This window comes from Bombina bombina, chromosome 6, assembly GCF_027579735.1.
Source record: "Bombina bombina isolate aBomBom1 chromosome 6, aBomBom1.pri, whole genome shotgun sequence".
NCBI lineage: Eukaryota > Metazoa > Chordata > Amphibia > Anura > Bombinatoridae > Bombina > Bombina bombina.
The window spans coordinates 1122782725-1122796824 of NC_069504.1; the positions used below are offsets into that span (position 1 = coordinate 1122782725).

The 14100-nt window shown below is 42.5% G+C and overlaps 1 protein-coding gene across 1 annotated transcript in view; it reads right to left on the reverse strand.

The window, feature by feature from the left end:
- Positions 1-14100, reverse strand: part of ITPR2 (inositol 1,4,5-trisphosphate receptor type 2) — a 920836-nt gene that overhangs the window by 649783 nt on the left and 256953 nt on the right. Inside the window, exons 23-24 of the mRNA XM_053719707.1 lie at positions 11110-11361; positions 3937-4062 (exon numbers count right to left, since the gene is read on the reverse strand). Of these exons, the coding sequence (XP_053575682.1) occupies positions 3937-4062; positions 11110-11361 (378 nt within the window). The remainder of the gene's footprint in view (positions 1-3936; positions 4063-11109; positions 11362-14100) is intronic.

Consider the following 14100-nt stretch of genomic DNA (forward strand, 5'->3'; position numbering starts at 1 on the left):
GATTCTAAATCAACATGAAGTGGCCACCACTGATCCTGTACTGGATCAAGGGGGGGGCAGGCTTTCTTTTTTTCAGCAGGCTTGGATATGCGATGTTCCAGATCCTTGGGCCATAGATATAGCATCCCACGGTTACAGAATAGGATTCAAATCTTGTCCTCCCAGGGGCAGGTTCCACCTGTCAAGGCTATCTTCAAATCAGATAAAGAGAGAGACCTTCTTAAACAGCGTAAATGACCTATCATCCCTGGGAGTGATTGTTCCAGTTCCTCTAGAGGAACAGGGTCTAGGATTCTATTCAAATCTATTTGTAGTTCCCAAGAAGGAAGGCACTTTTCATCCGATTCTGGACTTAATGTGTCTCAATCAATGCCTCAGGGTTCCGTCCTTCAAGATGGAGACCATCCGTTCTATTCTTCCTTTGGTCCAAAAGGGTCAGTTCATGACGACCATAGATCTGAAGGACGCGTATCTTCATGTTCCTATTCACAGGGATCATTACCAGTATCTAAGGTTTGTCTTCCTGGACAAACATTTCCAGTGTGTTGCCCTTCCTTTTGGCCTTGTTACAGCTCTCAGAATTTTTACAAAGGTTCTGGGTGCTCTTCTGACAGTGGTGAGATTCCAGGGTATTGCTGTGGCACCTTATCTAGACGACATTCTAGTTCAAGTGCCATCTTTTCATCTAGCAAGATCTCATACTGAGATTTTGTTGTCTATTCTACTTTCCCATGGGTGGAAATTGAATCTGGGAAAGAGTTCCCAGATAAAAAGGGTTTGTTTCTTGGGAACAATCATAGATTCCCTGTCCATAAAGATCTTTTTGACGCTTGTCAGAAAATAAAAGCTTCATGTTTCTTGCCTGTCTCTCCAGTCTGCTTTTCGTCCATCTGTGGCTCAATGCATGGAGATGATTGTACTGATTGTTGCCTCCATGGACATCATTCCTTTTGCTCAGTTCCATCTGAGACCTCTGCAGCTATACATGTTCAATCAATGGAACGGGGACCACTCAGATCTCTTGCAGAAGATCAATTTGGATTGCCCAACAAGAGTCTCACTCTCATTGTGGGTTTCACAGGACCATCTGTCATGCTTTCTGAGGACTTCCTGAGTGGTTGTGACCACGGACGCCAGACTGTTAGGCTGGGGAGCAGTTTGGGGTTTCTTAAAGACACAGGGTCTGTGGACTCCAGAGGAGTCGTCTATTCTAAAAAACATCTTGGAGTTGAGAACAATTTTCTACGCTTTAATAGCTTGGCCTCAACTAGCTTTGGTCTGATTTATCAGATTTCAGTCAGACAACATCACCTCGGTGGCCTACATCAATCACCAGGGAGGAATTTGGAGTTCCTTGGCAATGAAGGTGTCTCACATTCTCCAGTGGGCGGAATCTCACAATTGTCATCTCTCTGCTATCCACATACAAGGGGTGGACAACTGGGAGGCGGATTTTCTAAGCAGGCAGACTTCTCATCCCGGAGAGTGGGGTCTCCACCCAGAGGTTTTCACAATGCTAACTCTCAGGTGGGGGGTTCCAGAGTTGGATCTGATGGCGTCTTGTCAAAACGCCAAGCTTCCAAAGTACGGTTCAAAATCAAAAGATCCTCAAGCCATTCTGGTTGATGTTCTAATCGTTCCTTGGAGCTTCAATCTAGCATACCTGTTTTCTCCATTTGCGTTGCTTCCACGAGTAATTGCTTGCATCAAACAGGAGAGAACTTATGTGATTCTAATAGCTCCTGCATGGCCTCGCAGGATCTGGTTCTCAGATCTGGTGACGATGTCATCTCTTCTGCTGTGGAGGTTACCTTTCAGGAAGGACCTTCTACATCAGGGTCCCTTTCCTCATCCAAATCTGGTTTCTCTGAAGCTGACTGCTTGGAGATTGAACGTCTAAGTTTGTCTAGACATGGTTTCTCTTGAGAAAGTCATAGACACTATGCTTCAGGCTCGTAAACAGGTTACTTGCAGAATTTACCATAGGGTATGGTGTAAATACCTTCATTGGTATGATTCAAAAGGTTTTTCTTGGAACAAAGTAAGGGTTCCTCAAATTTTGGCTTTTCTTCAGGAGGGCCTGGAGATGGGTTTGTCAGTCAGTACTTTGAAGGGTCAGATTTCTGCTCTGTCTATTCCTCTGCATAAACGTCTGGCAGTTCTGCCAGATGTTCAGTCTTTTGTTCAGGCCTTGGTCAGAATCTGGACTGTGTTTAAATCTGTTGTTCCTCCTTGGAGTCTTAACCTTGTTCTTAGAGTTTTGCAGCAGGCTCCGTTTGAGCCAATGCATTCTGTTAGTATTAAAGGGACACTGAACCCAAATTTTTTCTTTTGTGATTCATATAGAGCATGCAATTTTTAACAACTTAATAATTTACTCCTATTATCAAATATTCTTCATTCTATTGGTATCTTTATTTGAAAAGTAAGAATGTAAAGTTTAGATGCCGGCCCATTTTTGGTGAACACCCTGGGTTGTTCTTGCTGATTGGTGGATAAATTCACCCACCAATAAACTAGTGCTGTCCAAAGTCTGAAACAAAAATTGGCTGGCTCCTTAGCTTTTTCAAATAAAAATAGCAGGAGAACGAAGAAAAATTGATGATAACAGTAAATTAGAAAGTTGCTAAAAATTGCATGCCCTATCTGAATCCCTAAAGAAAAAAAATTGGGTTCAGTGTCCCTTTAAATTACTATCTTGGAAGGTTTTGTTTCTTCATGCTATTTCTTCTTCTCGCAGAGTTTCTGAACTTTCGGCTCTGCAGTGTGATTCCCCTTACATTATTTTTCATGCTGATAAGACTTCTGCCCTGTTTATTGTTTTCTCTGGTAAGTGTAGGAGTCAGAAGGCCACTTCTACCACTCTTTCTCTCTGGTTGAGAAGTGTTATCCATGTAGCTTTTGAGACAGCTGGACAGCAGCCTCCTGAGACAATTGCGGCTCATTCCACTAGAGCTGTTTCATCTATATGGGCTTTCAAAAATGAAGCTTCTGTGGAGCAAATCTGTAAGGCGGCCACTTAGTCCTCTATTCATACTTTTTCCAAATTCTACAAATTTGATACTTTTGCATCAGCTGAGGCTTCTTTTGGGAGAAAAGTTCTTCAAGCGGTGGTGCCTTCAGTTTATATCTGTCCGTCTTGTTCTCCCTCCCTATTCATTCTGTGTCCTCTAGCTTGGGTATTTGTTCCCACTAGTAGTTAGAATGTTTCGTGGACTCTCCATGCCATAGGAAAGAAAACAAAATTTATGGTTACCTGATAAATGTATTTATTTCCAGGCATGGAGAGTTCACGACCCATCTTTATTAAAATTAAGACGGCAGTTTTTTTTATTGTCCTCAGGCACCTCTATACCCTTGTGTTATCTTCTTTTTCCATTTCCCTTCGGCGGAATGACTGGGGGTTATGGGTAAGGGAAGTGATACTTAACAGCTTTGCTGGGGTGCTCTTTGCCTCCTCCTGCTGGCCAGGAGTGAATATCCCACTAGTAATTAGAATGTTTTGTGGTCTCTCCATGCCCGGAAATAAATACATTTATCAGGTAAACATAAATTTTGTTTTGTATGCAGATTGTTTGCTGATGCAGCCTGTTTGTATATATAAATCAATAACTGTAATATCCTTTTAGGCCAGATATCATATTTGACTGTCTACAATATAACTTCTGTAATACATCTGTAGGAGTTTCACAAAATTCCCGTGAAGCAATAAGCCAGGGATTAACACATTTCTATAAAACGTTAGAGCCAAACAAGGGTGTCTTTATATAGATCTAAGTAGAATAATGTAAAATGTCTGTAGCCAGATGTAAACTTATATGAGACATGGGTTTGTACCAGGCTCTGAGTGCAATGGCTAGAACAGCTTTCACAAGTCAGTTTTGCTGGTGAGATCAAGCTAAGCTTTGTTGTTTTGGATACAGCCAAGAAACTTACCCTCGCCATGTCAACCAGGAAATTCTCAAACAGTTTCCAGATGTGGTTACTTGTATAGATCTCTTTCATCTCTACCTCGGTGTCCACATAACAGTGGTTGACAAAGTTTACATACGCAATCTTCACCTGTGTGAAAGAAAAGATTGTATAGCTGAAAAGTAAAGGCTTCTGTCATTGCTATGAGTTTGGTCCTAATTGAGGATTTCTATACACCTCCACCTATTTGGTAATGTGTTGTTTTTTTTTTTTTAAACAAATGTTTGTTTGTTTTTTACCCAGGCTAGTACAGGAATACCCAGCTTTTTTAAATAATTGCTCTGGTAGTTACACGAGGAGGCTTATGAGTCACTGGTAGACCATAGAAATGGATCTTTTGTATTCGTGAAACACAGATTAATGGGGATAATTACCCACTTTGTACTGGACTGAGGTTAACAGGATTATAGCCTTATTAGGATTTACGTGTATCTGACCTTACCTGCCTATATATATTTTAACCTAGTTAATGTTGTTTTTAAATGTGTGTTTATATATTTTAAGGTGTTACTAAAAGTTATGTTTTAATATTTTGTCCCTGCAGTGGTGGGGTGAGACTTTGTTTCGTCTAGCGAATATTGTTGCTTTTGCTGAGTGCTTTGGGGATACTGCTTATTTTTCTTTTGATTTAATTTACTTTGTCATTTGCATCCAGCACCCCCTGTGGGTTAGGGCAATATCCCTCCCCCTCAGGGACATATTTGATATATTTTCTACTTACACACTTTAAAACACATTGCTATGAGTATATAAGACGCTGAAAAGTCTGTAGCCAGGGAACTTGTCAATGTCACACACTGTTGGGACCATCTTCTGGCGTGTGCGTACACAATTAAATGCCACCATATACAACAATGATGTATTCCTCCGATGACATCAGAAAAGTACAGCAATATAGTATCTCCAAAAATGTCCTTTTGTACCAAGCAACTTGTGTAGTTTGAACAACTATGAGTGGTCGTTTTGCACTAGACTTGCGTTGTGCATTTGCTTTATGCGCCAGGAATCATTTTAGTGCGAGCCCTGATAGAAATGTATTACCTGAGGGAAATTAGTGTGCTAAAATATATATATATCTCCTCCCTAACAGGAAGTGCAAGAGGATCACCCAAGAAGAGCTGCTATATAGCTCCTCCCCTCTACGTCATACCCAGTCATTCGACCGAAAACCAAACGAGAAAGGAGAAACTATAGGGTGCAGTGGTGACTGGAGTTTAATTTAAAATTTAGGCCTGCCGTAAAAACAGGGCGGGCCGTGGACTGACTACACTACAGGAGAAAGGAATTTATCAGGTAAGCATAAATTATGTTTTCTCCTGTTAAGTGTAGTCAGTCCACGGGTCATCCATTACTTATGGGATACCAATACCAAAGCTAAAAGTACACGGATGACGGGAGGGACAGGCAGGACCTCTACACGGAAGGAACCACTGCCTGAAGAACCTTTCTCCCAAAAACAGCCTCCGAAGAAGCAAAAGTGTCAAATTTGTAAAATTTTGAAAAGGTGTGAAGTGAAGACCAAGTTGCAGCCTTGCAAATCTGTTCAACAGAGGCCTCATTTTTAAAGGCCCAAGTGGAAGCCACAGCTCTGGTAGAATGAGCTGTAATTCTTTCAGGAGGCTGCTGTCCAGCAGTCTCATAGGCTAAACGTATTATGCTACGAAGCCAGAAGGAGAGAGAGGTAGCCGAAGCCTTTTGACCTCTCCTCTGTCCAGAATAAACGACAAACAGGGAAGAAGTTTGTCGAAAATCTTTAGTTGCCTGTAAATAGAATTTCAGGGCACGGACAACGTCCAGATTGTGCAGAAGTCGTTTCTTCTTTGAGGAAGGATTAGGGCACAATGAAGGAACAACAATCTCTTGATTGATATTCTTGTTAGTGACTACCTTAGGTAAGAACCCAGGTTTAGTACGCAGAACTACCTTGTCTGAATGAAAAATCAGATAAGGAGAAACATAATGTAAGGCTGATAACTCAGAGACTCTTCGAGCCGAGTAAATAGCCATTAGGAACAGAACCTTCCAAGATAACAGCTTGATATCAATGGAATGAAGGGGTTCAAACGGAACACCCTGTAAAACGTTAAGAACTAAGTTTAAGCTCCATGGCGGAGCAACAGTTTTAAACACAGGCTTAATCCTGGCCAAAGCCTGACAAAAAGCCTGAACGTCTGGAACTTCTGACAGACGCTTGTGTAAAAGAATGGACAGAGCTGAGATCTGTCCCTTTAACGAACTAGCAGATAAACCCTTTTCTAAGCCTTCTTGTAGAAAAGACAATATCCTAGGAATCCTAACCTTACTCCATGAGTAACTCTTGGATTCGCACCAATGTAAGTATTTACGCCATATTTTATGATAAATTTTCCTAGTAACAGGTTTCCTAGCCTGTATTAAGGTATCAATCACTGACTCCGAGAATCCACGCTTTGATAGAATCAAGCGTTCAATCTCCATGCAGTCAGCCTCAGAGAAATTAGATTTGGATGTTTGAAAGGACCCTGAACCAGAAGGTCCTGTCTCAGAGGCAGAGACCATGGTGGACAGGACGACATGTCCACTAGATCTGCATACCAGGTCCTGCGTGGCCACGCAGGCGCTATTAGAATCACCGATGCTCTCTCCTGTTTGATCCTGGCAATCAGTCGAGGAAGTATCGGGAAGGGTGGAAACACATAAGCCATGTTGAAGACCCAAGGTGCTGTCAGAGCATCTATCAGAACCGCTCCCGGGTCCCTGGACCTTGACCCGTAACAAGGAAGCTTGGCATTCTGGCGAGACGCCATGAGGTCCAGATCTGGTTTGCCCCAATGCCGAAGCAGTTGTGCAAATACCTCCGGGTGAAGTTCCCACTCCCCCGGATGAAAAGTCTGGCGACTTAGGAAATCCGCCTCCCAGTTCTCCACGCCTGGGATGTGGATCACTGACAGGTGGCAAGAGTGAGACTCTGCCCAGCGAATTATCTTTGAGACTTCCATCATCGCTAGGGAACTCCTTGTCCCTCCCTGATGGTTGATATAAGCCACAGTCGTGATGTTGTCCGACTGGAACCTGATGAACCTCAGAGTTGCTAGCTGAGGCCAAGCCAGAAGAGCATTGAGAACTGCTCTTAATTCCAGAATGTTTATTGGAAGGAGACTCTCCTCCTGAGTCCATGATCCCTGACCCTTTAGGGAATTCCAGACAGCGCCCCAACCTAGTAGGCTGGGGTCTGTTGTTACAATTGTCCAATCTGGCCTGCTGAAGGGCATCCCCCTGGACAGATGTGGCCGAGAAAACCACCATAGAAGAGAATCTCTGGTCTCTTGATCCAGATTCAGCATAGGGGACAAATCTGAGTAATCCCCATTCCACTGACTTGGCATGCACAATTGTAGTGGTCTGAGATGCAGGCGTGCAAAAGGTACTATGTCCATTGCCGCTACCATTAAGCCGATTACCTCCATGCATTGAGCCACTGACGGGTGTTGAATGGAATGAAGGACACGGCAAGCATTTTGAAGTTTTGTTAACCTGTCTTCTGTCAGGTAAATTTTCATTTCTACAGAATCTATAAGAGTCCCCAAGAAGGGAACTCTTGTGAGTGGCAATAGAGAACTCTTTTCTACGTTCACCTTCCACCTGTTCGACCTTAGAAATGCCAGAACCAACTCTGTATGAGACTTGGCAGTCTGGAAACTTGACGCTTGTATCAGAATGTCATCTAGGTACGGAGCTACCGAAATTCCTCGCGGTCTTAGTACCGCCAGAAGAGAGCCCAGAACCTTTGTAAAGATTCTTGGAGCCGTGGCTAACCCGAAGGGAAGGGCTACAAACTGGTAATGCCTGTCTAGGAAGGCAAACCTTAGGTACAGATAATGATCCTTGTGAATCGGTATGTGAAGGTAGGCATCCTTTAAATCCACTGTGGTCATGTATTGACCCCTTTGGATCATAGGTAAGATTGTCCGAATAGTTTCCATTTTGAACGATGGAACTCTTAGGAATTTGTTTAGGATCTTTAAGTCCAAAATTGGTCTGAAGGTTCCCTCTTTTTTGGGAACCACAAACAGATTTGAGTAAAACCCTTGTCCGTGTTCCGACCGCGGAACTGGATGGATCACTCCCATTAGTAAAAGGTCTTGTACACAGCGTAGAAACGCTTCTCTCTTTATCTGGTTTGCTGACAGCCTTGAAAGATGAAATCTCCCTTTTGGAGGAGAAGTTTTGAAGTCCAGAAGATATCCCTGAGATATGATCTCTAACGCCTGGACATCTCTTGCCCAAGCCTGGGCGAAGAGAGAAAGTCTGCCCCCCACTAGATCCGTTTCCGGATCGGGGGCCCTCACTTCATGCTGTCTTAGGGGCAGCAGCAGGTTTTCTGGCCTGCTTGCCCTTGTTCCAGGACTGGTTAGGTTTCCAGCCCTGTCTGTAGCGAGCAACAGTTCCTTCCTGCTTTGGAGCTGAGGAAGTTGATGCTGCTCCTGCCTTGAAGTTACGAAAGGCACGAAAATTAGACTGTCTAGCCCTTGGTTTGGCTCTGTCTTGAGGCAGGGCATGACCCTTACCTCCAGTAATGTCAGCGATAATTTCTTTCAAACCGGGCCCGAATAATGTCTGCCCTTTGAAAGGTATGTTAAGCAATTTAGATTTAGAAGTCACATCGGCTGACCAAGATTTAAGCCACAGCGCTCTGCGTGCTTGAATGGCGAATCCTGAATTCTTAGCCGTAAGTTTAATTAAGTGTACTACGGCATCGGAAATAAATGAATTGGCTAGCTTAAGCACTCTAAGCTTGTCTGTAATCTCATCCAATGTAACTGAGTTAATGGTCTCCTCCAGAGACTCAAACCAGAATGCCGCCGCAGCCGTGACAGGCGCAATGCATGCAAGGGGTTGTAATATAAAACCTTGTTGAACAAACATTTTCTTAAGGTAACCCTCTAACTTTTTATCCATTGGATCTGAAAAAGCACAGCTATCCTCCACCGGGATAGTGGTGTGTTTAGCCAGAGTAGAAACTGCTCCCTCCACCTTAGGGACCGTCTGCCATAAGTCCCGTGTGGTGGCGTCTATTGGAAACATTTTTCTAAATATAGGAGGGGGAGAAAAGGGCACACCAGGCCTATCCCACTCCTTGTTAATAATTTCTGTAAGCCTTTTAGGAATAGGAAAAACGTCAGTACACGTCGGTACCGCAAAATATTTATCCAGCCTACACATCTTCTCTGGAATTGCAACCGTGTTACAATCATTCAGAGCCGCTAATACCTCCCCTAGCAATACACGGAGGTTCTCAAGCTTAAATTTAAAATTTGAAATGTCTGAATCCAGCTTACTTGGATCAGATCCGTCACCCACAGAATGAAGCTCTCCGTCCTCATGTTCTGCAAAATGTGACGCAGTATCAGACATGGCTCTAATATTATCAGCGCACTCTGTTCTCACCCCAGAGTGGTCGCGTTTACCCCTAATTTCTGGCAATTTAGATAAAACTTCAGTCATAACATTAGCCATGTCTTGTAAAGTGATTTGTAATGGCCACCCTGATGTACTTGGCGCCACAATATCATGCACCTCCTGAGCGGGAGACGAAGGTACTGACACGTGAGGAGAGTTAGTCGGCATAACTTCCCCCTCGTTGTCTGGTGAAATTTTCTTTACATGTACACTTTTATTTAAAGTAGCATCAATGCAATTAGTACACAAATTTCTATTGGGCTCCACATTGGCCTTTAAACATATTGCACAAAGAGTTTCCTCTGTGTCAGACATGTTTAACAGACTAGCAATGAAAATAGCAAGCTTGGAAAATACTTTTGAAATAAATTTACAAGCAATATAAAAAACGTTACTGTGCCTTTAAGAAGCACCAATAAACTGTCACAGTTGAAATCACAATGAACCAAATTTGTTATAGCAACCAAATTTTAACAGTAAATGCATTAAGTTAGCCAAGGATTGCACCCACCAGCAAATGGATTATTAACCCCTTAATACCCAAAAAACGGATAACAGAATATAAACGTTTTAACACAGTCAAAAGCACAGTCTCACAGGTCTGCTGTGAGTGATTACCTCCCTCAAAACTAGTTTTGGAGACCCCTGGGCTCTGTAGAGACGTCCTGGATCATGGAGGAAGGAATAGGAAGACTGTGAGTGAATTCTTACTGCGCAAGAAAGCGCCAAAATAGGCCCCTCCCACTCATATTATAACAGTGGGGAAGCTCAGTAAACTGAATTTATTCATAAATAAACGACAGCCATGTGGAAAAATAATGCCCAAAATTTTTTATCACCAAGTACCTCAGAGAAAAACGATTAACATGCCAGTAAAACGTTTTAAAATAAAATTATGAAATGATACTAATAAGCCTGCTGCTAGTCGCTTTCACTGCAGTGGGGGCTCAAATATAAGTTAATGTATACAGTATTTTCTTAGTGAAGTTCCATTCCCCAGAAATACCTCAGTGTAACATACATACATATCAGCCTGATACCAGTCGCTACTATTGCATTTAAGGCTGCACTTACATTATATGGGTATTAGCAGTATTTTCTCAGTCAATTCCATTCCTTAGAAAATAATATACTGCAACATACCTCCTTGCAGGTGAACCTTGCCCGCTGTCCCCTGTTCTGAAGTTACCTCACTCCTCAGAATGGCCGAGAACAGCAAATGGATCTTAGTTACGACCGCTAAGATCATACACAAACTCAGGTAGATTCTTCTTCTAATGCTGCCTGAGAAAAAACAACACACTCCGGTGCTGTTTAAAATAACAAACTTTTGATTGAAGATATAACAACTAATTTTAATAACCACAGTCCTCTCACACGTCCTATCTATTAGTTAGGTGCAAGAGAATGACTGGGTATGACGTAGAGGGAAGGAGCTATATAGCAGCTCTGCTTGGGTGATCCTCTTGCACTTCCTGTTAGGGAGGAAATATAATCCCATAAGTAATGGATGACCCGTGGACTGACTACACTTAACAGGAGAAAAATGATATGGTTCAACAAATTAATATATTGGGCTAAGCCTGCCATCTTCCTTGTCAAAAACAAATCAGGCGTGGGCAGAAAAAGAGCAACAATTCTCCTGACTTTCTTATTGACTTTACTTGGCTACTAAAGTCGTTCCGAGTAAGATCTTACCTCAGGTATGCAATCATCATGCGTTACAACCCTCACTATGTCATCAAGGGGCAGAAGAGAGTTACACTTGATTTCCGTGTACACGTTCTTCCCCTCTGTACATGCAGCCAGTAGTTCCACCAAAGTGATGTGGTATGCCAGGGGCCCGCTCTCATCCGCGCGATCTCTCTCAGAGCACATCATTTGTAAGAGTATGGGAAATGATGCGCGGTCGTTATAGAATATCAGCACATCTTCACCTCCATTGATCAGCTAAAACACAGCGTGGGAACATTAGTATAAACAACAGATGTTCACTGTCATGTCTCCTATGTCATGTATTTGTGTGATCTCCCCTATGTCACGTATTTGTGTGATCTCCCCTATGTCATGTATTTGTGTGATCTCCCCTATGTCACGTATTTGTGTGATCTCCCCTATGTCACGTATTTGTGTGATCTCCCCTATGTCACGTATTTGTGTGATCTCCCCTATGTCATGTATTTGTGTGATCTCCCCTATGTCACGTATTTGTGTGGTCTAACCTATGTCATGTATTTGTGTGATCTCCCCTATGTCATGTACTTGTGTGATCTCCCCTATGTCATATATTTGTGTGATCTCCCCTATGTCATGTACTTGTGTGATCTCCCCTATGTCATGTACTTGTGTGATCTCCCCTATGTCATGTACTTGTGTGATCTCCCCTATGTCATGTACTTGTGTGATCTCCCCTACGTCATGTACTTGTGTGATCTCCCCTATGTCATGTACTTGTGTGATCTCCCCAACGTCATGTACTTGTGTGATCTCCCCAACGTCATGTACTTGTGTGATCTCCCCTACGTCATGTACTTGTGTGATCTCCCCTACGTCATGTACTTGTGTGATCTCCCCTACGTCATGTACTTGTGTGATCTCCCCTACGTCATATATTTGTGTGATCTCTCCTATGTCATATATTTGTGTGATCTCCCCTATGCCATGTATTTGTGTGATCTCCCCTATGTCATGTACTTGTGTGATCTCCCCTATGTCATGTACTTGTGTGATCTCCCCAACGTCATGTACTTGTGTGATCTCCCCAACGTCATGTACTTGTGTGATCTCCCCTACGTCATGTACTTGTGTGATCTCCCCTACGTCATGTACTTGTGTGATCTCCCCTACGTCATATATTTGTGTGATCTCTCCTATGTCATATATTTGTGTGATCTCCCCTATGCCATGTATTTGTGTGATCTCCCCTATGTCATGTACTTGTGTGATCTCCCCTATGTCATGTACTTGTGTGATTTGGAGAGGTTGAGAAAGGAGGACCGAATTTTAAGGAGATTGATGGCAGGAGGTTGAGGGGAAAGACAGTATTTTGGGGATGTTGGAGACATGGACAGTATTTTGATAAGATTAAAAGGGAGGGTTTTATTTTTGGGAGGTGGGAAAGTATTTGGAGGAAGTTGAAGGGAAGGAATGTATTTTTGATGGAAGGGAGGACTGTAATTTGGGGAGGTAAGAAGGGAGGATGGTATTTTTGAGAGGCTGTAATGGGGCAGGACAGTACATTGATGAGGCTAGAAGGAGAGTATTTTTTGGAGTTTAAGGGGGGGAAAGTATTTTGGAAAGGTTAAAAAGGAAAATGGAGAGTATTTTGAAAAGGTTTGAAGGGAGGACGGACAGTATTTTGGGGAGGTAGAACAGTATTTTGGGGCGTTTGTTTTCAGGGCAGGACAGTATTTTGGGGCGTTTTGCAGGGCAGGACAGTATTTTGGGATGTTTGGAGGGCAGGATAGTATTTTGGGGCATTTTGGAGGGCAGGATAGTATTTTGGGGCATTTTGGAGGGCAGGACAGTATTTTGAGGCGTTTGGAAAGCAGGACAGTATTTTGGGGCGTTTGGAAGGCAGGACAGTATTTTGGGGCGTTTGGAGGCCAGGATAGTATTTTGGGGTATTTTGGAATGCAGGATAGTATTTTGGGGCATTTTGGAGGGCAGGGCAGTATTTTGGGACGTTTTGCAGGGCAGGACAGTATTTTGGGACGTTTGGAGGGCAGGATAGTATTTTGGGGCATTTTGGAGGGCAGGACAGTAATTTGGGGCGTTTGGAGGGCAGGATAGTATTTTGGGGTATTTTGAAATGCAGGATAGTATTTTGGGGCATTTTGGAGGGCAGGGCAGTATTGATTGATGAGGTAAAAAGGGAGGACAACATTTTGGTGAGGTTAAAAGAGAGGACAACATTTTGGGGAGGTTAGAAGGAAGACTATTTTTGGAAGGTTAAGGGGGAAAAGTATTTGGTGAATTTAGAAAGGAGGACAGTATTTTAAGGAAGGACACAATGAGTTGCACAGACATTACAATAATAATGAAAAACATTTAGCATTTTGATGAAGTTAGATGACAATAAGTAACAGAAGACAACTGAGTTAATGAGGAAGAGATTAGAGACGAGAAGGTAATGGCAGAGATTAGCGAACAGAGAGTTGTACATAACTAGCAGAGCTACAATGAAATAAAGGGTGTTGTATGAGGTGTGCGATGGATAAGTGCAGAAAAATAAAATAAAAAGGATAATAAAATGCTACAATCAGAACTGATGTCTCCATTAATAAATGTGATTTATAAAACAGAATCTACATTGTGCTACTCAGTGTATTTATTAACATGTTTCTTCTGTTATTGTGACCATATATACCCTAAACATTATCCTATAAAATAGATTAAAGAGTCTAATACCAGAAACAAACGTCTACGGCTATTGCACCTGATCATAACCTAATAGGCCGTTCACGATGCAAATAGAATTCTCATTACTCCCCAGTCTAATTTAACGGAAAATAAACCATAAAAAGGATTTAGTGATGCAAAATTCCAACTTGTTACAGAGGACAGACAAAGCTCGGCAGAAACTGATGCTGAAGAATTGTTATGTAAATCCAAGACATGTTCTAGTTAAGAGATGTTAAAAAGCTTTCATGCAAAATGAAAAGGTTGAAAGTGAATTCTGGATCCAAT